Below are 25,679 nucleotides of genomic sequence, written 5' to 3' on the forward strand. Positions count from 1 at the left end.
TTGGGAATTCTACCCCTAAAAGGGTGAAAATTTGTATGGAAATCCCTCATTTTTTAAGTTAGAAACATGAAACTTTATTTTTGGGATCCTGATTAAATATGAGTGTTTAAATATTTAAGTGTTTTAGATATTCTACCCTAAGGGGTGAAATAAACACCAATTTGGTATACAAAGAGATCTTAAATTAACGTAACATTTTAAGTTAATCTATAAATATAATCAACTTCCACACGAGCAAAGCCATGGACCACAGCTGGTATTATAATAAACAAACGTACTAATAAACGAGAAATATAACACTTGCCTGTACTGGAGATGTCTGGTAAAGGTTGAAAATCCCTTTTCTTCCTCGATAGGATCTTCTGTTGCTTTGCCCATTGCACACGTTCGTCTCCCTGCAATCGGTCGTGATGTTCGTGCGCAGGCGTTAGAGAACGTTTCGCTAACGAGTTGTGATGAAAGTGATAGTGATTTTCGAATATCTGGAAAGAAAAAAAATGATTTAATGAGCTGTTCCACTAAAGACAGATATTTTTTTCATAACTTCTTTATATAAAATTGTTATATCCAATTGAATGTAAAAAAAATAACACCTCTATGTATCTGTGGGACATTGTGACGCTATACGACTTCTGGACTAAGGCGTCCTCTTCTCTTTAGAAACGGGTTCAAAGAATTTTGTAGAGTATTAGTCGATAAATAAAAAAAACCGTCGCTTGTACGAATTCTTAGAAAAAGTAATTAGTAGATTTTTGTCAGAAAACGTTATTCGGAACGTTTTGTGTGCTTTCCGCGAAATTTGGTATGACATCTAGTTTTTACTCTGAAAGTATATGTAGGATGATAAACTTTTCTTTACTTGTATATTTTGGGCTAAATTAATATATTGATCCCGTCGTCTCAAAAGTATATGAGACCTTAGCAGTGGTGGAACATTTAAAACCTCTTACTGCATAACATTTTTATGATATGGATCCAACAAAAGACGTAGATGTTGATAATTAATGATGCCCTGCTGACCGATTTCAGCCACAGCGGTCTTTCTATATTCCCTCAGTCTCCCGTATGGCCCAACCCGGAGTTCAAACCCAGTGCCTCAAGATTTGCAGCCTTCTAACTAGCCGTTACACCCACTAGGTAGACAACTAAATCAATAACGAAAAAAATACACCGATTTCACTGAAGCCAACAAATAAACCAAGTTATATTGCCCAAATGTCTATATACATAACATATAGAACAGTTCAAATAAGCAAAATCGGAAAATAAAACGAGATTTCGGAAAAAATATCCTCGACAAAAAGTGTTCATTATACAAACACGCGTCGAACTCAATAATTGGGATTCACTCGAATTATGCGTTCATTAAGAGCATTTTTAATCTACCTTAATTTATACGCACTAGACAGCTTACAGTTCAGACACAAGTGACGTAACATACGTGAAAATAATTAAATGTATTTTTGAAAATGTAATCTGTGGCATACAATGATATAAATAGATGTGACATAAATGTCACAATTAATTTTGTACGTGTGGATAACAGCCGGGCTTAAATAAAACTATTTTATAATAACTGATTTGATTAATAATTGATTTGATCGAAATATTTGAATATTGTCAAAACCACATGAACAAGGGCATTGACTCCTTAGATTCCATAACTATATATTGATATACTGTGAGTTAGTTGCTCTATGTACATTAATTCATCTTTAGTCCTGCTTGCTATTAAATAATTTCCTACACTGAACTAAAATTCAATCTATTTGATCTAAATCAAACTGTTGTTCTTTTGAATTAACATATGGAAGCGAATATTTAATACGTCTATATTTGTTGTACCTGTTACTTCAAAACTAAAAAATTAGTAGAGAAATAGCAACAAGCCATTAAAAAGAAAATAAAGTTAATGAGTAATGATTACATATCCTATTCTAAACTAACAATGAATAAAGATAATCAAACCTTAGATTGACACATGTGATGTGCTTATAGCTCTGCTATATTTTTTACTTGAGACAGTGATGAATATATCTTAAAATATAATAAAACTATTCAAATTCTCTACTTATGTCTGCTTAAATTTTATATCTGAAATAAGATAATAAATAGCCTTGCCGTAATTTTTTCGCGAATAAATAGTTAATATCATATAATTCAAGACCTCGACCAAAGGTTTTTGTTTTGCGTTACTCCTCTTTTGGTTGCAATAGACAATAGACAAAGGTAAAAGTATTCACATCTGTCAAAGTAAGACGTCTGTGTCTTCGGATGAAGTGATTAAGATGATGATCGATGCAACCATTAGTAGATCTAGTTTCACAATACACTCATGGTAATTTTAAAATATTAAGCGTAAAGTATTATTACGAAGCATAAATGAAATAAGTAAATGAGACACGTGACAATTTGAACTGAAATTCAATGAAAATTTTATTCCAGTAGCGTCACATCGAAAAGGAATGTTAATAAATTGTGTAAGTGAATAAAGTGCCACCCAAGTGAGCAATAAATTTTCGAATGACACTTTTAATTAAAAACACTTCAACGTACGATTTGTACGATTACTTTTATTTTAATATATAGAAGTATGTTTAATACTTTTTTGTACTAGGTAAATGGTAATTTCAAACGCTAGCATCAAAAATTAACACTCGGTAATTCCTTCTCCACAGAATGAATGTATTTTGTCCAGTATTGAGATATTTATTTGAGCGTAAGTTACGCTTATTTTAGATCTCAGGAGGTTCTATACCAATTGGCCGAAACTACAATACCTATTCATTATATGCCTATAAAACTAAAAGGAATATTTAAATAAATTATGACGATGTTCCTAATTTGGCAATGTGACAATAAATAACACACTACGATAAATTGTGGCACTACCCAAAAGCTGAAAAGGACATTTAATTTTGAAACAAACGAGAAAATTACGAATTTTAAGTTTAGGATTTAATGAATCAAGTTTAACCGAACGGAATCGCTGAATGTAGTGCGAATGAAGTTAATTTAGTACTGAATTTTAAGTCTAGCGCGATATTAAACTTCACCGGTGGCCGCTTCCAAAACAACCGCATTGTGACCGCTTTAATTTGAACGTGGTTATCCTTTTTCGAAACAAATTTGATTTTGCGCTTGGATACATTCGTACACTCCGTAATATTTTTATAAAATCGACGAATCGAACTCACATACTCAATGAGATAAAACAGTTCCCTATTGTGAACTATCAATCATATTAGCCTTGACCCAATATTAATGTATTATACATATGACTTTTATATTTAGTTATAGAAACTATTTCAAATGTTTAAAATAAAAAACCATATATTTTAAATTCTTTCTTTACCATATATTTTAAAAAACCATATCTTTTAAAGCCTTTCATGTAAATTGTAATTTTGTATTAATAAAATTCATGTATATTTAATAAAGGAATACCGTTGAATTAAAATGTACATTTGAATTCCGGTGCCTGAATACAAATGAAATGCGAGGTATGCCACAACTATCAGAATAATGAGTGCAGTCGGCCGTGGAAATAGAAATCACTATAATAAAATTCGGTTCTTTTTTATTGAACTTTTATTTCGTAACATTCACGTTAGAATTTAAAATTTAATAAAGGTGAACACTATTACTTACAATAAGGTTACACTATAATTAACGTAAAAAAAAAACTTTTATTTGCAAATTAGATTTTGCTACTCCAACTCAATATATTTATTTCAGATTTTTCGAGACATGTCAGTTTTGTCAGAATGTTTTTTACACGTCAGAACAGCAGATGAATTGCAAACACAAAGTGCTTGAAAAACTTAGGTACGAAGTTTGAGCCCGCAAGCTTTGGTTAAAATTCATTTCTTTTAGTCGATGTTATTTTTAGGTCATCTCGAGTCCAAAAATAACAAATTATGCAGAATGATTATTCTCTTTTACGTGTCCTCTAAAGAAAACTATATCGATTTCATTAGCTTAAATATTTTGTACGAGCAATCGAATTTTGCCGCAATTATGTTAGACTCACCGAGATATTCTCAAGCAATGTTAAGCAGTACAAACTAAAAATGATCGAATATTTACGGCAATGTAATCAAGCAATATGCTAATTTGCATCCCTGTCCAAAGTTACCTCCTGTACTTTTGCTCCTCAACATCTAAACCTGCACAGCCACTCGTGACAAACTATCATAGATTGTGCGTCATATATATATATATATATATTTTTTTTTCTTATAATCTATTTTCAGTCATTTCTTTTATTTTAATTTTCGTGTGCGCACGTATATTTTTATATTCACTCAATAGTCAGGGACCATCTGAAAATCAGTGTTGTGCATTAGCACAGCATATACTGAGATGAACCCCTTGCTACCTACACTGTATTCCTTGAATTTAACTATTTTCTTGTGTATAATCGTTGTAATGTATGTGTGTGTATTGTGTAGCAAAAATAAATGGTTTATACGGTATTATGATGATGAACTAACTATTCCCTTATGAATGCCTCTTATTCAACAAACATATTATCTGGTGTGCAAATTACTAACAAGAAATATCAACAAATATTAAAAGCATAACATAAAATATTTTATTTATACGTTTTATATTATCTTGTTTAATTTAACGCGTTTACGTTTATTTTCGCGTAATCTCGTGCTTGAGGCTTAATAACCGAGGCGGGTAGAAACAGCAATCCAAGCGGAGGTCATTACCAACGGCGGCTTGCTTATTAAATGTAATTTTAGAATTCATCGCAACAATGTTGTATTAATTGAATTTTCACGAACAGCTGACGTCCAGGTATTTAATTAAGTAAATATTATGATAGCACGTGTTATATTGTTTGCCAAGTTTCGTTTCAGGACAGTAAACCCACAAAAGTTACACAAAATTCACAATTATTTTACCGTCAAGCAATTATTTGTATAGCAGTCCGTCAGTTAGGATAGATGTTATTCAGTATCAAGTAGGCGAAACTTATCTTATCGTTTTTCAAGGCTGACGAAGAAAGGTCAATGTGAAGAATGATTAATATTTCATATAGAACTATTAACTGATTTTAATAAAATTATTCGACTAGTCTTTTTGCTCGTCTCTATTCATATTATAAATTACTTAAATATTTTTATACAATTAAACATTCGAAAAATACGTAAAATATTTGGCGGAAAACAACAAAAAGTTAGGCTAAAATTCGTCTTCAAAAAATTATTAATATATAATTTCTTGCAAAATTTCTATTTACATGAAATTTAGACATTATTTTACCAGATATATTAATCCAAATTAAAATACCCAGCCCGTTTTGAGATCTCCGAAGTAATTACGACATTAAATTGTATTACGTGCGAGCTGTATAAGCATATATTATACATATGTTATTCCTAATTATTTTCACTACGTATTGAAACACACACTGGACTCAAATTCTCAAACTCAAACCTTGGAATTATCTTCTAAGTATTACGTGTTCTAACATATTGACAAACGGTTTATAGGTATGTTTTAGTATCGCTTTTCGTAATAAATAGGTACTATTCTTTTTAATTATTCATAGAAAACCCCGACTGCAGGCCTTCATGCGTTTGTATATGACCCACGGGCTCCCTCCTCCCGTGAGATACATAAATTCAAAGAAAACACGAACCCTTGAAGATATTTTGCTATCTCGCAGTCCCTTTTACCTTTTTCGATTCTATAAAAAGTAGTAACGAATGAATGCAGAACACACTATCTGATCTTATTTTTAATAAGTGTTTACCTTAATATATTTATTGTGTTTAAAAGGAGATGATGAAATTAAAAAAACAGCTTCATTTTTTGTAGAAGTAAATAAAGAAATTAAACTATACTAATATATACCCAATTTATCATCGCTTTTAGAGTAATACCGATGAATATAACACGTATTAATTATTTATTTACTTGGTGGTAGGGCTTTGTGCAAGCCCGTCTAGGTAGGTACCACCCACTCATCAGATATTCTACCGCCAAACAGCAGTACTCAGTATTATTGTGTTCCGGTTTGAAGGATGAATGAGCCAGTGTAACTACAGGCACAAGGGACGTAACATCTTAGTTCCCAAGGTTGGTGGCGCATTGGTAATGTATGGAATGGTTAATATTTCTTTCAACGCCATTATCTATGGACGGTGGTGACCACTTACCATCAGGTGGCCCATTTGCTCGTCCGCTTACCGATATCATAAAAACAAAACGTTTATTCATTTTCCAGTGGCTAGTTGATAAAGTTGCAGATACCATGGTCTTGGTTTCAATCCTCGGGTCTGGCCAATACAGAAATATTGGGTATTTCAATAGCAGCCTGGATTTTAGAATTTGCCACTGAAATTCCCATGCCTAGAAAAACAGAGAAAGCCGTTGATCTCTGAACTCTCTTCGGTCGGATTTACCGTCCCAACGGCTTATATGAGCGAAATAATAGATTTGACTCGTATTTTTACACGCACTTGTACAGTGTATATCTTCAATAATTAATTAACACAATGCTGATTAAAATATCGTATTACTTATTATTTATTTTATAATATGTATTTATATGTACTCGTATTTCATTTGAAATAGCTTCATTCGTGTTACATCAGACCGGGTAGCTAGTGTTTAAATCATTTCCTATTCCCTTGTTAACTTTTAATTATAGCGTTTTATTCGTTCTTTAAGAACAAAACTAAAGTTAAATTATTCAGTTGCATTTTCAATTACTTTTGTTTAATTTGAAACGAATAGTCACAGAGAATAGTCTCGTGCTGAAGTTAGTTTTATATTTGATTTTCATTTCAAAACTCTCATATTAAAACTCGGTCATTACAGAGTTATATTATATAATTTTGTATATAACATGTGATATATACTATTTTTATATTTTTTAAGATGAATTTATTATTATTATTATTAATTTTATTAAGATTTTTTTTTATTGCCATTAATTGATTAGCAAGAATTCTAGCAGAATTTCTCCGTTGAATCGTAATTCCAAAGACGAGGCGTTTTTCTTACTATATACCTGTTACTTATTATTAGCTATACTTTTATATGTCCGTATAGTGTGTGTGATTTTTTTTTTTCATTTTAGAAATCTTACTTTGAACACAAAATTCAAACATCAAAAACTAAATCAAAATATACAAATACGCTCATAAAATCACTTTTGAGTCGTTATGTGTTGAATTAAATTTAAACTACCAGTGGCTCAGAAATAGATTCTACCGAGAAGAATCGGCAAGAAACTCAGTAGTTACTCTTTTCCACCATTTTAGTTACAGAGTATGTCAGTAAGGAACAATTAAATTATTATATATCCTACCAAGACCACGCTTTTTTATCTTTAATATAATCTTGTTGTTGTTGAGTAATATGCCTTAATGCGTTTTAAATTTATGAATAGGTCGAATTAAAAAAAAATGTGGACATAGTTTATCTCTAAATTTGTAAATAAAATAAAAAAGTATTCCTCATACGGAATTTGTATTTGTCATTTACAAGTTTTCAGAAAAACCTTAACAAATCAACTAAATTTTATTGTCTTCTGGATGTTCTGTTTCTAAAGAATAGAAAGAAAAGCCGGTTTTGATATTTTTTGTTTATTATATTTTGTTATTGAGTATATGAAATTGTATATTTTGCACGAATGTATGTTATAATATAATATTGTCAAAACTACGGGTAACTATTAATTTTATATTTAATTTGTCTCAGCCCTGTTACGTTACCTGCAAGAGATGCTGTTGAGATTACACTTTATTATTATGCTTTCAGTATATTTTTATAAAGGTACACGAGCAAATGGGTACCACATTATTGTAAATGGTACCTTTCGTTAAAGGACTATAAAAAATATAAATGACTTTTATGCGCCACTAAAATTTAACGTCCCTTGTGCCTGTAATTACACCACTGGCCCAGTTACCATTCAAACTGGATAGGTATCTATTGCTATTTGACGGCGGAATAATTGATAGGGTAGTACCCAACAAAAAAAGTATATTATTTATATTGTCGATTATTTATAATGAGGCCAACAGTATATAATATTATTTATGTTTTATATATTTAATAAAAATTTTAAGGTTACTATGTGATGATGATTTCGTAAGCGAAAACTTTTTAAAAAAACGAGATCAAAATGTAGCTCTCCGATTTTTATAGCCCGAGGAATCCCACGACCTGTTATTAACTCGAGAAAGTCTTACATTCCGTGTTTACAAGGGTCCTCTATATCTATAAAGTTTATTTTATGATAAAACACGAACTTACTTGTTTTTCTCTACCATTTGTAAGATTTAAGAGCTAACAAAGTTTTGTCAAGAATCAATATGAATTATATACTTTTTATGAAGTATGTTGAAAAGCTATCTTTCCGCTCATAAAATGAGACTGTGAATTTCTTATTTTTGATTAATATTTATTTTGATTTTTCCCTTTATCATTTTTATTAAATAGTACATACATTGTTATAACAAACAAATGCTATAAGGGCGAGTTTGGTAAATACAGGTACTTTAATATAAGAGCACAATTCTCTATATAAGAGTCCATTAAAACAATGCATTTTTTAACGAAATATCCCCGAAACTAAAATAACCCTCATATGTAAACCAAATACCATTATAAAAATAGTACACCGACAATAAAATATAGTGAAAACGCCTTTTTAAAATTCGCAAAAACGTAACATTTTGTGCTTCTCAAACACGTATCTAGGAGTAAGGTAAGAGGCAACCATTAGGCTCGTAATGTTTTCTGAAAGACATGTGAAAAGATGTTAAGGGGATAGTTCGCACCAGCTCGCGTGGTAGAGCCGTCGGGCAAGACGCGACCTGGCCCTAATCGTACCTCTTAGAGGTTGCCTTTCAACGTTGGCACTCGCCTGCATGTGGAACATTCATACAAGCTCAGATAATTACTCTTATGTTTCGAATATTTCCCGACAACGATGTCGGATGATAAATTTTAGTCAAATAGTAAATACTTATAATTCAAGAAGGTACCTAATTATCACAAAAACGTTGAAAACTCAAAATTAATCTTGACTTCTCTCTAATCCTTGATTATTTTTGCGTCAATCGATATCGTATAACCATATTATGTATCACGTTAACAAACTTGTAACTATGCAACTACAGGAGTTGCTTTTACTTTTTGCGCTTAGCTTTTTATATTTCGAAACGTGTACAAGTGCATTTTGCGGTTGCTACTTCTCATATATTATGAAGTTAAAGTAAAATATTAAAATGTAAAAGATATTCTCGGAAACTAAATGTAAACTGAATTGAAGGATTTTGAAGCTTTTTCAATGTCTAAGTCTGAGAGCCGGCGGGTCGATAATGCGACAGAATAAAAGATTATAAGGACTTAAGCACTCTTTCCACCGTTAAAACGTACTGAGTTTCGCTTTTAGGATTACCTCTTACGCGAACTGGTTCTTTTTTCAAATCCTGTGTTCTATTTTTTCAGACGTTTCAAAATGGCGAACTGTCGATACGTTTCAGCATATGCACTTTATAACCTATGCCTTTTATAATTGAAATAGTGATTTGAATGGTGTTAGCAATTCCGTATTCAGCATTACATTTGTCATTATTATTTATCAATTTTTTAAATAAAATATGTAATATAGATTAATAATATTTGATGTTAAAATTATTGTATCTGAAATTCTTCTCTAAATATGATACCTTTAACGTTACCTTAATATCTTTATTTCCAATCTTCGAAACTAATATAATATTTGTTGATTTTAATGCGAATTAATAAGTTTTGTTTTCCAAAATTACTACACAATGGCTTAATTTTCTTAATTTTAAGAGGAATACATTTAAGAATTATATTGTTTACACTTTTTAAAATGTACTACTGCATGTTGTCATATAAGGAATATTGTCAATGTGGTCTAAAGATCTAAAATATACGAGTTCTTATAATATAATTTGTGCATGCACTCTGTCTCCCCGCAAAGAACTTTTAGGAAAAAGACCCAGATACAAGAACATTCCACGTAAAAATACTAAAATTATTCGAAATAGATTATATTTATATACTTTATTTTATAAAAAAAAACAATGAATTTAACGTAGAGGATTTTGCGTGAGTGAACATAATAATATAATCTATTTAGTATTCGAAAGTTAAGTTTCGAGAGATTACTGTTTTTGATTTCCAGTGTAATAAAACACTGACGCTTTGTACTGTACTGTAGTGCTGTGTAATGTATACTCGTACTTTTATGCTATGGGATACACGTTTTTACAGGTAATTGCGGTCGACGATATTAAGTGGCAATCATTCTACGTCGAAAACCTGTCAGAAAATGCTTTGATCAGAAGAACAATTTAAAAATAATCAACTCGAAAAAAAGGCGATTTAAATCCAAGACAAACCGCCGTTTATTTAAATTTTATTTTGTATTCAATGGATGTATTATCGTATAACGACGTAAAAAAAATTAATAAAAACCTTTAATAATTAACGGCTTCATTTTGTTTTATTTTCTTGTTGTTGGAATATTTTATAAAATTATATTTAGCGAAATGAAACACGAAGTACTCCTATTTTCCTTATCAACTTAAAAATCTTAGGTACGAATATCCTTATTGATGTTCATTTTATTTACTAAAAGTCCAATACACTGATACTTGTTTTTGATGTTTTTAACTTAATATCCGAGTTCTAAGATTGCCACATATATTTACATTATCAGTCAAATATGTTATTTTTCACTTTCAACTGAAGTTCATGAGCTTCTATATTATAATGGGAATATTTTGAAATGTTTTGGTTCTAAATTATTACACTCACCGAATCCTACATTAATCAAATTCCATTTCACAACGCTGTATACATTACAATTATCCCCGATCATGGGTTAAAATTCCGACCCTTATATAGGAGCTTCACCACAAAACCATTTCAGACATAAAAGTCGCATACCCCAATAAATTCTCATAATAATAAGGGTCAAAATCGCTTGAAATGTAAAATATCTCAACATTTCATGCCTCATAGTAAGAGGGGAAACGGGAAGCGTTGCTATGGTAACTACGGGATGACCTCTCCCATGGAATTGATCGCCATTTTTAAAACGGACACCTGAATTGTTGAAAAATATGTGTTTTGTTTTTTTTTATAAAAAACCCAAAAAAGTGAAAGGTAAATTGAAAGAGATGTTTTGTGATGAGTAAAGTACGCAAAAGCTTTATACGCTGACAGCGAAATCCAATAGTACTACAAGGATACATAAATATACTCGTACATAGTTGATCAGATCAATGCAGACTGCATAATGAGTTTATTCCACAAATAGTAGGTATGTCTCCATGGTTTTTTCTCCATCTCTGCCTAAAGCAATAGCTGATACTTCGGTTTAGTAGATATATTATATGGCTCGAGATCCGAAGGTTCTGTTTTCGAAACCTGGTCTGGTTTTGTAATGGCTTTTTCCGCCATGAATTCTCACTAGCTGCTCATAGTAGACCCAGTGCTCATAATAGCTCGTAAAGCTGTTCGGTTCGGTCATTCGACATTAAGAGTGAAGAAATAAAGATTACACCATAATATAGTAAGCAAGTTTGAACGTTAACGTACTATGATATTATCTCCTACGCAAATTAATTCTTGAGATTGTCCCAAAAATCGACCAGAACATTATTATTGTTCTACTAAAATTGGGAAAAAGGACAAATATTTATACATATTTATAGCGAAATAACCCAATACGGCTATTATTATTTTTTAGCGGAAAATTATTGAAGCTTATTTAATAACATAAAAACATAATATACTTAACAACTAGTCTTGTTAAAATGCTAAACATTATGTGTCATATAAAATAATATGGGCCATAGTTAAGGCAACGGGAGAGCCTTGTAAACAATACAACTACCTAAAATATGTAGACAGTTATGCCCCGTCCACGTCACGCGACCCCTGGTAAATTCGAGGCAGACTTTATGCAACATTTCGTCTTTTTTTAATTCGTTACTTCGTCATTTTTACGTCAAAGAGTTCTAACAAAGAAATATTATTCATAAACAAAAACTCTTTTATTAGATAAAGGTTTTTTATTAATAATACCTCTAAAATATAAAAAGCGTGTCCTATTTAATATATTGATTTTACTATTGAGTTTACGATTGATTGAAATCTCTTCGTTACAATACAATTTTTATGTTTCGATGACAGTTAATTATAAGTAAAAGTAACAATACAAAAATGAGGCCAAACGTTTTCCGTACAATCATTATAATAATAGCATTTCCATTGATTCATTTCATATCGAAATTCTTGACAAGGGTACAATATGCAGTCCCGCATTCCGTTGCAATTGAAATCAACATTTAATAGAAATGGAAATCACAAAAAGCCATTAATTTCAACGACGTTTACAGAAAGATAACTTATCGTTCCAGACTTCGAGGGCCGATGCTGAAATCATTTCTACGGTAACTGAAATTCATTGGAAATAAGATCCGAGCAAACGCAATGTAGTGAAAACGTGCGCTATTGTAAAAGGCGAAGCTTTTACGGCAATGCCTCTTCTACCTCCCCCCTCTCGCCCCCATCTGGTCCCTCGCTTTGCAGACAGCGTGGCGGCGCTTTGATACACTTTATTTCGGCTGCATCTTTTAGGCTTACAATGAGTTTCAATGCTTTTAGACAGCTCTCTTTTTGTAATTCATTTATGGGTTTCGTACCTTAATTCAATTTTATTTCTGAACATTCATGAGATAGTTTTGAAAAGATTAAATGTCAACTTGAGATGACAAAAACGCAAGTTTCAATTGTCGTAAGTGGATATATTACATATAGATAGAGTTAACACTCGTTGATTGATGCGTTTGATGAAGAAGAAGATACGGCCGCCTCTTGCATTTACTACAACGTTGTACAATCCTATTATAAAATATTTATAAATACAATAAACAATTATTCAGTTTCAATACTGAATCAAGTTCAAATAAATTCAGTTTATTATAAGAGCTTGATACGATAGTTAACATAATACAAGAAAAGTGATATTTATAATACTAAGTAGTAATTATACAATTTTCTATCCAAATCTAATTAAAACATATACTGACTGTAATACTGACTTATTAATTCCCGGTGGTAACTTTCAGTTTCAAGTACCCCACTAACTTAATTTTTAGTGTTGTACTGCGAATGTATTTTCAATATTCAATAGCGATGTTTTGCATCGCTAAATAATTGCTCGGAGTTCGAAAGGACTCCGACTATTATCTTTTCATTAGTTTTGCACTGAATTGAAAACTCACCTGAAATGCAATTTAAATCATTTAACGAATGCTATTCATTTATTTGTTTTTTTTTTTCTACCTCTTTGTGGTGTAATTCAAAATATTATTCATTAAATGATTTCGAAACTCTTATTATTGGAAATAATGTTCTGGTATTTGTAATAGCTCGGGAAGTAATTAAAGCATTTGTTGTGTTACAAGTTACAACTCTCGCTTCAAATTTTACTGTAAGAAAATCGCGCGCGCCTTTTCGTAAGCTTGTTTTCAGCTTTCGATGTGTATTAGGATAAATTTTGCAAACTGAATTCGATTATTACTACTTCCTTTTATCATGCAGAGTTCAAATTTAACATATTGATTTCGTTCCAAGGACATTGCATTTATATGGTAAGCATGACCTATTTTCACACCCAAGACTGGCTCCAGACGATAAACTCCTCAACGGTCAACAGCATGGATAAAACAAATTTCTAAAGAAAATATTGATTTTTAAAAATGTTTTTATTTTTTAATTTTTATGCGTGTATTTTAATAATGTTCTGGCAGAAACCTTAACGTAAGTAAAAACAAAAAATATTTTATTAATTTTACGTTTTTATACAGACCAAAAAACAAAATATTGTACTGTATTTTGTCCGAGATACTGCCTTATTTAATATTCCTTACTAACAAATAATAACGACTTATTTCATGAAATTGTAAAATTGAATGTTCTAAAATTTTCTTTCATATTTCTTTCATATTAATGTTGTCTTTATAACCTAGTATGTTAGTTAATGAATGTTTCAATATAAGGGAATAGCAACACATCATAGAATCGCCTGTGATTGCAATATCCGTGCATATTGATAGGCTCAGCTGTGGACAGGTTAGTCAAATATCGGCTGGCGCGCTGAAGCAACGTCGTTAACACCGTCGTTTAGCTCGACCGTGTGCTAGTGACTGACACATCAATCTGTATACCAACGAACGATTAATGTTTTACTAGGCACCGGCTTAGTTAAAGTTTTTAAAGATAAATTTAGTAATACCACAATATTAGTATCTATTCACTTTCTGTTCAGCACTTAACTTACTTTGTTATCGTAAAGAAAACTATACTAGGATATAACACAGGATTTTAAATGTTACCTAAAGCATCACGTCGGATTATTTTAGTTCTTACACCGTTCGTGTGAAACAAAACTCTATTACAAACAAAACTCTGTGAAATCTATTTTAACGTACTTTGTCGAAAATTCGTAGAAATTATGAACAAATTGTACATACATTAACAACTTCAAACGAAATGGCATCCAGAATAAATATTACCATTTTTATATAAATATAATTTAAATATTAATTTTAATTATATAGAACGAAACCGATGTGTTTATTACTTATACGTTTTTATATAAAGCTTTCAGATAGAGTATGTAATAAGCAAAAACTATTGTTTTAAATATATTATTAATACGAAAATGAAATTAAAGCGAGTTGAACTGCGACGCAATAATATTAATATAGTAAACGAATACTAAACACCAAAATAAAAATACAATTACAATAAGTATTTTCAGTAGGAATAAAATAATAAATAAAAAATAAGTCGGAAATTAATTTTTTAGACGATTTTTCCGCATATAATTCATATTCAAAGAGTGACAATTGAACTACATGTACATCTCTATTAAGATTTAAAAAAATAATTTGCAATAGAACGTAAGGGACGTTCCAATTTTCAAAAAATCATATATGATATATATAATGGCATTCTTAGAGTAGAGACTTATTCAGACTAACTTTAACAATACTATCTTACACTGAATTCGAGGTTATGTAAAGATCGATGAACCGAAGCAATGAAGACTTTTGTTAGCACTGTGATTGGTACCTACTTGGCAACACGATAACAAAGTTAGCACATAACGGACATAAAGGTGAACCAGATTTCACTCCATATTTAGTGAATATTGTATACGAATTCATTAGATACTGAACATTTCCAGCTAATAAAAGTCAAGCGAATTATAAAACTACTAGTTTCCGTCCGCGGCTTTGCCCATGTGTGGAGGGCAGATGTTAGGTACCCGCGGCCTTTTACTGTACACCAGATCATGATTATTCATCGAATAGTACCTCTTTTTTGTATTTATAATATAATTTAGGATTACCATATACAAATAATCGCATTTTTTCATATAAAAGTTAAATAAAGTAGCTGTTGCCTAAGCCTTAAACGGTCTTAGATCTTCAAAGGAACGACTGGTGAGTTTTGAGGTCCTTTGTAGCAGCGCCCGATAGCTCGAACGACGAATAATAAATACACATGTGACAGTTTTCCATGCAACCACCTTCCCCACCCAGGTTTTCTTAAGATGTTTTATTAATTTCCGAGCACGAAATGAAGTGAAGAGAAAAAAACAATTTGATAGTGACACTGATCCTGTTGAACCATATATTTATTTAATGTGTAGTAATTTTTTCTTTAAAACTTAAAATAACTATTAGTAGGGGTTCTATAGATGAGTACATTTGTGTATAACACGGTCCAATTATAAGTTCAAATAAATCTATTTAAAAAGTAAATTGTCTTGTGCGATTTTTAACCCGGAATCTTCGTGTAAAGTCAACGCGTGAGCACACTGAGACAAAAACATTTTTTTTAAACTGCGAACAGTGTAAATAATGTTTATAAATAAATTAAAATATATCATACCAGCTGGTTAAGATTATATTAATAATAAATTATCAGTCCGTAAAGAAAAAAAATCATGGCTAGCCTATTAATACTTGAGATACTAGAACGTACTGAAAGGAAATTATATGAAAATACATACTGTGTTTCTTTTTCACTACACGAACGTTCCAACCAACTATCAAGACAACATAAGTATATTTTTATGCAAAAACGTAATATTTACCCATTTATACACGTACGGTGTTTGTGATCTACATGATGTTGAAATAAAATGTTTATTTTTCATAAAAGAAAATACGTAAAACGCTGAAAAAAATTCAGTCTCAACAATAGCTCGTTGTATTGTTTTATAGTCGAAGATTTTTTTTTTTTTTTTCTATTTTTCTTAACTATCCCTTCTATAGTATAAATACGGCGTGTTAGATGGTTTATATTTATTTGACGCAGTCATGGACCATAATTTATGGACCGGAGTATGACATAAACTTGTTTATCTCAAAACAAAAGCACGAGTAAGGTCGCGTACACAATTTAGTTACTAAAGCTAAAAAATTATACAATTGTATTTGCCACGTATTGATGATGATCGTATCTAATATCGTATGAATAAAATCGTATCGTATCTCCTTGTCAAGCATAAATGATTTTTTTTTACTTCGCCCGCGGTTGCTCTCACGTTTTAGGGGTCGGTTGTTGTAAGGGGGATTGTTGTCCTTCCTTGTAGTTGAAATTTCCTTCATATCAAATTTCATTAAAATCGGTTTACTAGTTCGGCCGTGAAAGAGCAATAAACAGACAGACAGAGATACTTTCGCATTTATAATATTTATATAGTTTTTCGTACGTTTTATATAGAATATAGAGTTTATATATTCTTGAGTTCTCAAATTTAAAATATAGATATAATATTTCTACCGTTACTTGTAAGCGTGAATCGAGTTCATTATATTTTATCTATCTTAATTATATGTAGGTATAACGTTTCCATTTAACACTTATGCGTGTGTATGTTACAATTAGCATCTCGACTCGACGTGGACGGCAAATAAACACTCTAAACACGCTAATTTTCTATAAGAATTGCGCACTTAAATCAAATAAATATAATACGTAATATTTCTCATAGCGTCTAACAAGCTCTTTAGAATAAAACGCGACAGAAGGCATATTTAATAGTTCTGGTTAAGGTTTATCCAGCCTGCGTCGGTAGTATCGTTGCACGCGTAGACAAAACTAAAATAATGATAATACATATTATAATATTATATTTAAATTAATGGTATAAAGGTAACCTTTGTACATTTATTTTGAAAGAAATATCTATTATGAAATGAACTTCACGCCATTCAGTTTATAATCCATACATATAATAAAATTGGAGTGTCTGTTTGTAATATTAAAATATTCCATTTTTACTAAATGCATATTTTACAATTTTTGTCTGTCTGTTTGTTCCGGCTAATCTCTGGAACGGCTGAACCGATTTCGACGGGACTTTCACTGGCAGATAGCGGATGTAATAAGGAGTAGCCTAAGTTACTTTATTTTAGAATTATATATAGAATAAAAATAAAATCACGCTCCAACATCCAAATAACTTAAATTCAAACAACGCGCACGAAGTCGCGGGCACACCTAGTTTTCAATATATTTAAAATGTACATAGTACATAGTATAAGAAACGCTTGATCATTCGACAACCAAAACACTACATCGGTCGATGGTAGCAATATGTTGCTTCGAACTGTATGACTGTTACGTGATGTATTTTTATCATTTATAACGATGGCGAATGATTAATTATAGTAATCTACCTAAAATCACACCCAATGAAAACTATAGCGGCGAAAAATGTATGAGCTGCATTCACTTTACAATCGTGGATGTTGGGTATACACGAGTCCTCTTTATATTGAAAATCCTTTTGATTCGCGTGATAAAAGTGTGTGGCATGTGGCAAAGTTACAAAGCAGCTGTTAATGAAAAAAATAAAAAACCTTAAAGCGAACTATTTTCGTTTAAACAGTACAGTACAGTATTATAATTAACATTGTTTGACAAGATAAAAGAATTTCCAGTCATTTTGTTTGGATCGTTAATAAATATTGAATATGTGCAAATTTTTTTTACGTGTCAACAGACTGACTCTTTACTACTTTATGATACCTAACAATAATATACGAACACAATGATTCTTAATAACTATGGATTTGGTTCAGTGTGAAGATGGTAAAGTGTCGAGGTGTTAGCGCATGGCTGATGGATGTTAGCATATGCTAATAAAGGCTTTCAGGCTCGCATGATATAAATCTACTTGCAACGTGCATCCGTCAGCTTTATTCTTTGTTGCCCTATTTATGTTTTTAAACATATTTTTAAACTTAAATGAAATGACATGTTGATTCTGTTAAGAAATCTGTGACCCCACGAATTACAGTATTTCACTATTTCAAAGTTATTTAATTAGTAATAAATATTTTTGTAAAAATACCTAAAATTGTTGTAATTTTTCTTCAACTGTTATTAGTGTCAACTATTATTTTAAATTAAAGTATCTTTTGGAAGTTATTTTTATAACAATGAATAGCTAACGATCCAAATTGTAATGTAAATGAAATATTTATAAAACGTTTTACGGGTTTTATATATAAGAAAATAATATCGGTATATCCATTTCATATTAATAGAATTCGACACCGTTTAACCGGTTAACATAAAGGTTTTGTATGGAAGAGGTTGTATAGTATCCACTTTATTATAACTCGGTGCTACATAACACTGCAGAACATCGACTTCTATACGATTTAAATGATCCCAATGACGGTTGGTATATATGCAGACAGGGCAACGTCTGCCGGTATTTGTTCAGTATTAGTTAGTATATATATTTGTAAGCACCCACTTCATATCTCACTCGCGAAATGTTGAAAGCCGACTTGCGAAGATACGCTAATTTGATGCGCGTATCCTATGAATGTTATTGTTATTAAAATCAATATCGCAAGTCACTTCATAAAATTTCACGATCGTGATTTGTGGTGACTTTCAAGTTTCTTCTTTCAGAGTAGCTTTCCCAGTTTTGCTCAAATGAACACATTAAAATCCTATATTACATTTACGAATATGAATTTTAAATAAAAATGATTAATATAATCTATATGGGATTATACATATATAGATAATAATTATAATAGATTATTTATTAGAAAAAGGTGAAGTGAACAAACAATTCAAATATTCGTCTCAAATTCCAAGTTATTCCATCCATTTGCAGTTGAATCACTTGCAGTTAAACCTTCATTAAAAGTATAACACCTTGCCTTATCACTTCTACTGGTGTCAGGAATGGTCCTTTTTTTTGCCCAGAGGCTCGGAATTGCGATTCAACGGGAAAATGCTGCTAGCAATCTTGCCGCGATTCACGCGATCATAATTTGTACAGTAACAATTTTTAATTTTTATTTGTATATAATGAGGACCTCAGTGTTTATAGTTCTTATGTTAATTATGATTGTATTTTAACAAAAACATATATTATGTTTTTGTTCAAATACAATCATAACTATTATTTAGCTTCGTTTAATAACTATTATTTCCATTTAAAATAAACCGACGATAGTTTATCAAAACTTATGAATATCAAATATTTTACGCAGCAGAAATGAAGTTTGAAATATTCCGTGTAGCAGTAGGACGCTGTTAATTACGAAAGTTTACGAGAAAGGTAGATTTAAAGCGTCAAACACAGTACAATTTAGTTTTAGTAAAGTCCCTAACAAACGGGACGAGTGGATGAAATGTTTTGCTTCCAAACTTATTTATAAATTAACATGAAATGTAAATAAAATAATGAATACCACCTTTAACATAAAAATAATAAACCTGATTATTCATATTACATATAAACAAGCTGCATTAGAATAGATGTTTTATTTAGACCAGGGAATATAAACCTCCTTTCGTACCTATTTTGTATAATTAAATATTAGTACAATTTGTATTTTTAGCGTTCGAAGTGCTGAACGTCGAGACACGTCAAAATCTTACAAAAATTGGATATTAAAAAAAAATTATGACTTCAATACGATTTTTTGTAAAGAAAGAGATAACAGGTCACCTTGAATTCATCTTTATGCACGACTAGCGGAGAAATCGTGACAAAAATTTTCTACGAAATAAGTAATTTTATTTTAAAAAACACATCTACTGATATAACCTCAATGTTGAATGCCTCGAAATTAAAGCATAGTGATATATTTGTCCGTCTAGGATTTCATTGAAATATTTACATTATTGTTGAAATCTATACGATTGAAGCTGATATGATCATAATAAAAAATAATACATTTTCGTTTTTTTTTATTTTTATTAATATTGTGAAAATATAATCTGTCATGAATAATTGTTCACCTTATTGTAATATGAACTATATTACATTTTGCATTTGATATGACGAGTAATATAGGATGTTAATAAATTTTATCCATAACGCACAATGATAAAAAAACGCGTGGACTGGTGACTGAATCGTCAATTATATTTCAATGTTATCGTTTATATAAATTCTTACAAGCTGAATTAGTCATTTCTTATTAATCTACAGAATTGAAAGTTTAACTGATTACTCGGTTTCGATGACTATGCAATTTAATTGTAAGCATGACCTGATTATACGTCCAGGCTCCAAATGATCTCCTCGATGATCAACAGCGTTTTTATATAAAAAACGTCATAAAAGCTTTATTTTAGGGTTCCGTACCCAAAGGGTAAAACGAGATCCCATTACTAAAATTCCGCTGTCCGTCCGTCTGTTCTCTGTCATCAAACTGTATCCCGTGAGCTGTGATAGACAGTTGAAATTTTTACAGATGATGTATTTCAGTTGCCGTTATAACAACAAATATGAAAAACTAAATAAAATAAACATTGAAGGGGAATCCCATACAACAGACATGTAGTTTATATAGATAATGGTACGGAAACCTTCGTGCACGAGTCCGATTCGTAATTGGCCGGTTTTATTAAAAATGTATTTGATGATGATGTAGCTGTGTTTTATTTTGTATATGTTTATTTTTTTATAATTTATTAATACAAATACTTTGTCATTAACTTTTTCTAGATTTTCACTACCATATTTTTTCAGTTCTTATAATTATGTTTCGGTAATAAAGTTTGCCTTTATGGGCTTCTTACCTGGCGCATATCACAGTACGCGCCACGATAAACGACTGTGTTTGTATTTTTTTTTAATCCTTATTATTTATCCTTGCGCTTTCTTAGTCCTTATTTATAGACGACGTTCACAGTATGTTAATTTTAACATTACAGGCACTCATAATTTACAACATAACCCCGAGAAATTATTAATAATATCATATTTTATTAGATAATAAAAAAAAATTCACAATTATCATTTAAAATAACGCATTTCACACTGTAAGTAAATATTTTATCTTCTATTTATATTATAAGCGCGGTGGAACGTTAATTTCCATAAAAGTTGAATAAAACTGACTGGAGTTTCACGTTGTATCTTTTTGCATTTATAATTGGATAAAAAAACAAGTCCAGTGAAGCACATATTTGTTGCTCTAATATAGAATATGCTACGGTAAGTCTGAATACATTCAAGTTGCATAATATTACTATGAATAATTACCCGGCGATGATAATTATATTGCAATATATTTTTCATTCTAATGCTGAATCTTTTTAGTATTTATATTACCTATATAATTGGTAATTATTTTATTTGATTTGAATGGCATAGTAATATTTAGAGGTAGGTAATATTTGGTAGTAGCGTTTTAGGGTAGGTACCTGATAATCACATAGTTTACCGTTTATTTTTTATTATTGTTGTGTTCCCGATTGAAGTTTGAGTGAGCCAGTGGAATTAGTAAGATATAATAAGCACAATGGACATATCATCTTAGTCCAAGGTGGTACAGTATTGTTTGTGTAGAAAAAAAGGATGGTTAATACTTATTACAGTGTCCATGTTTGGGTGGTTCCAGTAACCAATCACGTGGCTCCTTCGCCAATATGTATACGTATTTAAAAAAAGTGTCTATTTAAAAGGCATTGAAATTTGTTTACTTGAACTAACGTTTGTGAGCTACGTGAACGCACATACAGTTTAAATAAGAGTCCAATGCAATTTCGTTATATTTCAATGAGAGGATATTGTGCATATGTAAAATAAATACTAAAAGATTAACGATTAATGCTGTGGCTTTATTGAAAAAGTTACAATCTCTCATCTAATTATACAATTTGTAACCGTAAAGGAGAGATAGATGCACATTTTACGTGCTTCGCTTTAGAGCAATTGTTTACACATTTTACTTTTGAGTAATTATTTTTTTACGTGCTTTCCGATTTATATAACTGTATCAATTTTAACTTTGTGACAACAGACTCCGACTAAGAATTTTGCCGAGTTGTTTTGTCGACCCTACCTAGAACTTGAATTTCAGGCAAATATGCAGGCTTTAAATAGACAAATGAGGAAATCTAACCGATGACATATAAAAGCCTTTGTAGAAAATTTTAAAAACATTAAAAGGACAAAGTCAAATTTAATATTATAAACATTTCTGAAACAAATTTTAATGTAAAACGAGACGCTAGACTACATATTATTAAAGTTAAAAGGATCGCATTATTTAAATATGAAACATTTGTTGCTCATTTCGAACACGTACTGCTGTTACAAATTAAGCAATGTCTCATTTTCTTGCAATGCTGATTTCATACTGACTTCAGTAAATATTATTAAACGAGTTGTTCGGAATTTTATTCCCATGACACTTCATTATGAAGATATAAATAAATTCAGATCTTTGGACTATCCCTTGAGACCGTATTAATTTTCCGTGTTTAAAATAGCGTTTTGGTGCTACTTGTTCGTGTGTTTTATGTTTAGAGATATATTTACGAACTCAGTGTATGAATAGTTATTGTGAGACGCACTGTCAAAGCTGTCTTAATAAAAAGGCTTCTTTGTTCAGTAGATTTAAGCAATTTTAGTTTTATTAATTTAAGGAGAAAATCGTAAAAAAGTTAGTATAGTAAAATGTTTATAAATCGTTGTAATAACTAGTAACAAAATTAAAAAAAAACAGTGAAGATAGAAAACTACCACATCGACAATAACGCGCAATCGTCTACGAAGCTAAATAAATGCGTGTACACATTGCGATATGGAAGGTTTTTTTACGTTCAAATGTAACTATTCTAACGGTAACCACGGTATTCTTTATATAAAGTCAAGGTTGTAAGTTTAATAATATTTGGGTTCTGTCTCGATAGTGTGAAAACGAGAATTTTTTCTCAAAGATATTTGATATTCAAACAAAATATTGTGGTCTATTTCCTGTGCGAAAAGAGCATACGAGCGAAAAACAGTTTCACTCAACGTTCACTACTTCAAACATTGTTCAAAGTTTCTTAGTAAAATATTCATAAATATAAGTAGTTTCTTTCAGCGAAGTGAAGTCAGCCATTTCTCTCTCAACTTCCAATAACTTCACTTTCAATACAACGGAATAAAGTTTATCATCTATTTATATAAGTTTTTTAATGTTTACCTACATTTATATTTCGAATTGATGATTATATTTATTTACATGTAAGTATGTATTATTTAGAAAGTAAGATATAAAACTCCGTTGATTTGCATCTACAAGATCAAAGAGAGGTTTGAATATATAATTTTAAAGAATGTATATTTTCAAGATTTTATTACTGTACATAATTTTCAAGTTCAAATGATTTATACTGTTATTCGAATTTAATTACCTATGACTAATTATTCCATATTTTTTTCTAACTAGTATAAAAACATAGCCTCAATCCTTTCTGCGATCTGTTATCCAAATAATATACAAATTATTTGAAAAACTGAACTGAAGGTTTATGAAACCTCATTAAAACGTATAATCATCTTGAACGAAAAACCTTTTTATTTTTGTTAAAGAAATGATTACCTTTTTTTTTTAATTAAAATTATTTATAGAATTTTTGAATTTAAATTAATTTTAACTTTAATTAATAAATGAAAACGCTACATCTATTTATCTTTTAAGCCTTCCAATATTTTCTTTCTTTAAGTTTTTCGTTACAATGCCATCTATGCTATCAGGTTCTAATTATTATACAAAACGAAAACCTTCGTTCATTAGGCTTTTTGGGGGCTTACAAAGAACAATATTATTTATTGGTGGTATACAGTATTTTTTACATAATACCCAATTTTTATTTTGTTATATAATAGTTAGGCGGATGGGCAAACGGGCCACCTGATGATATATAGATTTTCTACTATGGAAATTTCAAACTTACCCATGATATTACCACACATATTTGAAAAAAACATCTATCACTACCACGTGCCATATCAGGCTCTGACCAATAGGTCAAAACAATTGATCGCGGCTAAACTTGAGAAACTGCCCGGGTGAAGAAGTGAACCTCGATGTAGGTACCCGGACTGACTCAAACCAGGAAGAACCCTGTACTATACATAAAAAAAGATAAAGAGACATGCCATCTAAAACCAGAGAAATAATGGATGTGTCATAATTTTGAAAAGGTAACCTAATATTGTTATCCTATAAAGTAACCTTTCATTTCAATATATATAACAAAATAAATAACACCTTGTGGTATTAAATTATATCTTTTAGTCTATTAATAACACAAGGAATGTTGTCAATCTATATTTTTCAAATTCTTCGTGTAATATTATCTCAACTAATGCTCGATTTTCATTAATAACAACATACAGTAAATTAATTAAAGTTAATATTATTTAACAGTATATGACTCGTCATTTAGCTACGCAACCCATTTGTAAATTATCAATGTACATATAACATATCAATAGATTATACTTATACCGTAAATCGTACTATATCCGAAACAATTGTCTGTTTAGAAAATATTCGGCCTGAGCAAGAATCGGAATCCCAAATCGCACCCAGGGCACAACTATTAATATATAATACCACAACGTTACTCATATAAACATACATATGTACTCATAATTAAACATATTCAAAAATCCATTTACTTGCATCCATTTTATTCAATAGTAGACCACATATAAATTAAATTACGGACAGCTATCACAAAGTTCATGGATTATTTAATGGGTCGGCTTAAACTGGCCTTTCTTAACAGGCACTAATAAGCGGTCATCCCCGTGCGGTCTGATCCAGTAATTTGCTTAGGGCTTATGCCACCGCAAATATTTAGGGAAATAAACTTTAGTCAAGGTCAGACATGATGGACAGTAGCCATTAACCTTTTCGAACTTTACTGCCCATTTTACAAAAGTATTAAAGTCTTAATTCAATTAAAAATATACAAGATGTATTTTATATTTAAGGCACTATTCATATATTTTTCTTTCAATCTATTTTATTGGATAGCAATTTATTTATAATAATCTTATAAAATATAACATAAAAATATTCATACAAAAAATTTCAACTATCTTTTAATAAGAAATATTTAATACGAATTTTTCATCCATTCAAATCATTGAAAACGAAAGAATTTTTCAAACTAAAATATTTCCGCATTAAAATTTATAAAATACTTCTAATATAATCATTGAATTTACACAATTCTCACGAACGGCAAAATGAAATCCTTAAAGATTTTATTTTAACACCGTTTTAAAATTGCTAGTGCGACGGGTTTTA

The 25,679-nt window shown here is 30.5% G+C and overlaps 1 protein-coding gene across 6 annotated transcripts in view; it reads right to left on the minus strand.

The window, feature by feature from the left end:
* The window catches only part of LOC113398796 (furin-like protease 1), a 162,903-nt gene that overhangs the window by 41,780 nt on the left and 95,444 nt on the right, over window positions 1–25,679 (minus strand). For all 6 annotated transcript variants that reach the window (XM_026637700.2, XM_026637701.2, XM_026637707.2 and 3 more), the window contains exon 3: window positions 305–482. In XM_026637700.2, coding sequence (XP_026493485.2) covers window positions 305–482 — 178 coding nt within the window. The remainder of the gene's footprint in view (window positions 1–304; window positions 483–25,679) is intronic.

The sequence above is a fragment of the Vanessa tameamea genome, chromosome 14, assembly GCF_037043105.1.
Source record: "Vanessa tameamea isolate UH-Manoa-2023 chromosome 14, ilVanTame1 primary haplotype, whole genome shotgun sequence".
In the NCBI taxonomy this organism is placed as follows: Eukaryota; Metazoa; Arthropoda; class Insecta; order Lepidoptera; family Nymphalidae; genus Vanessa; species Vanessa tameamea.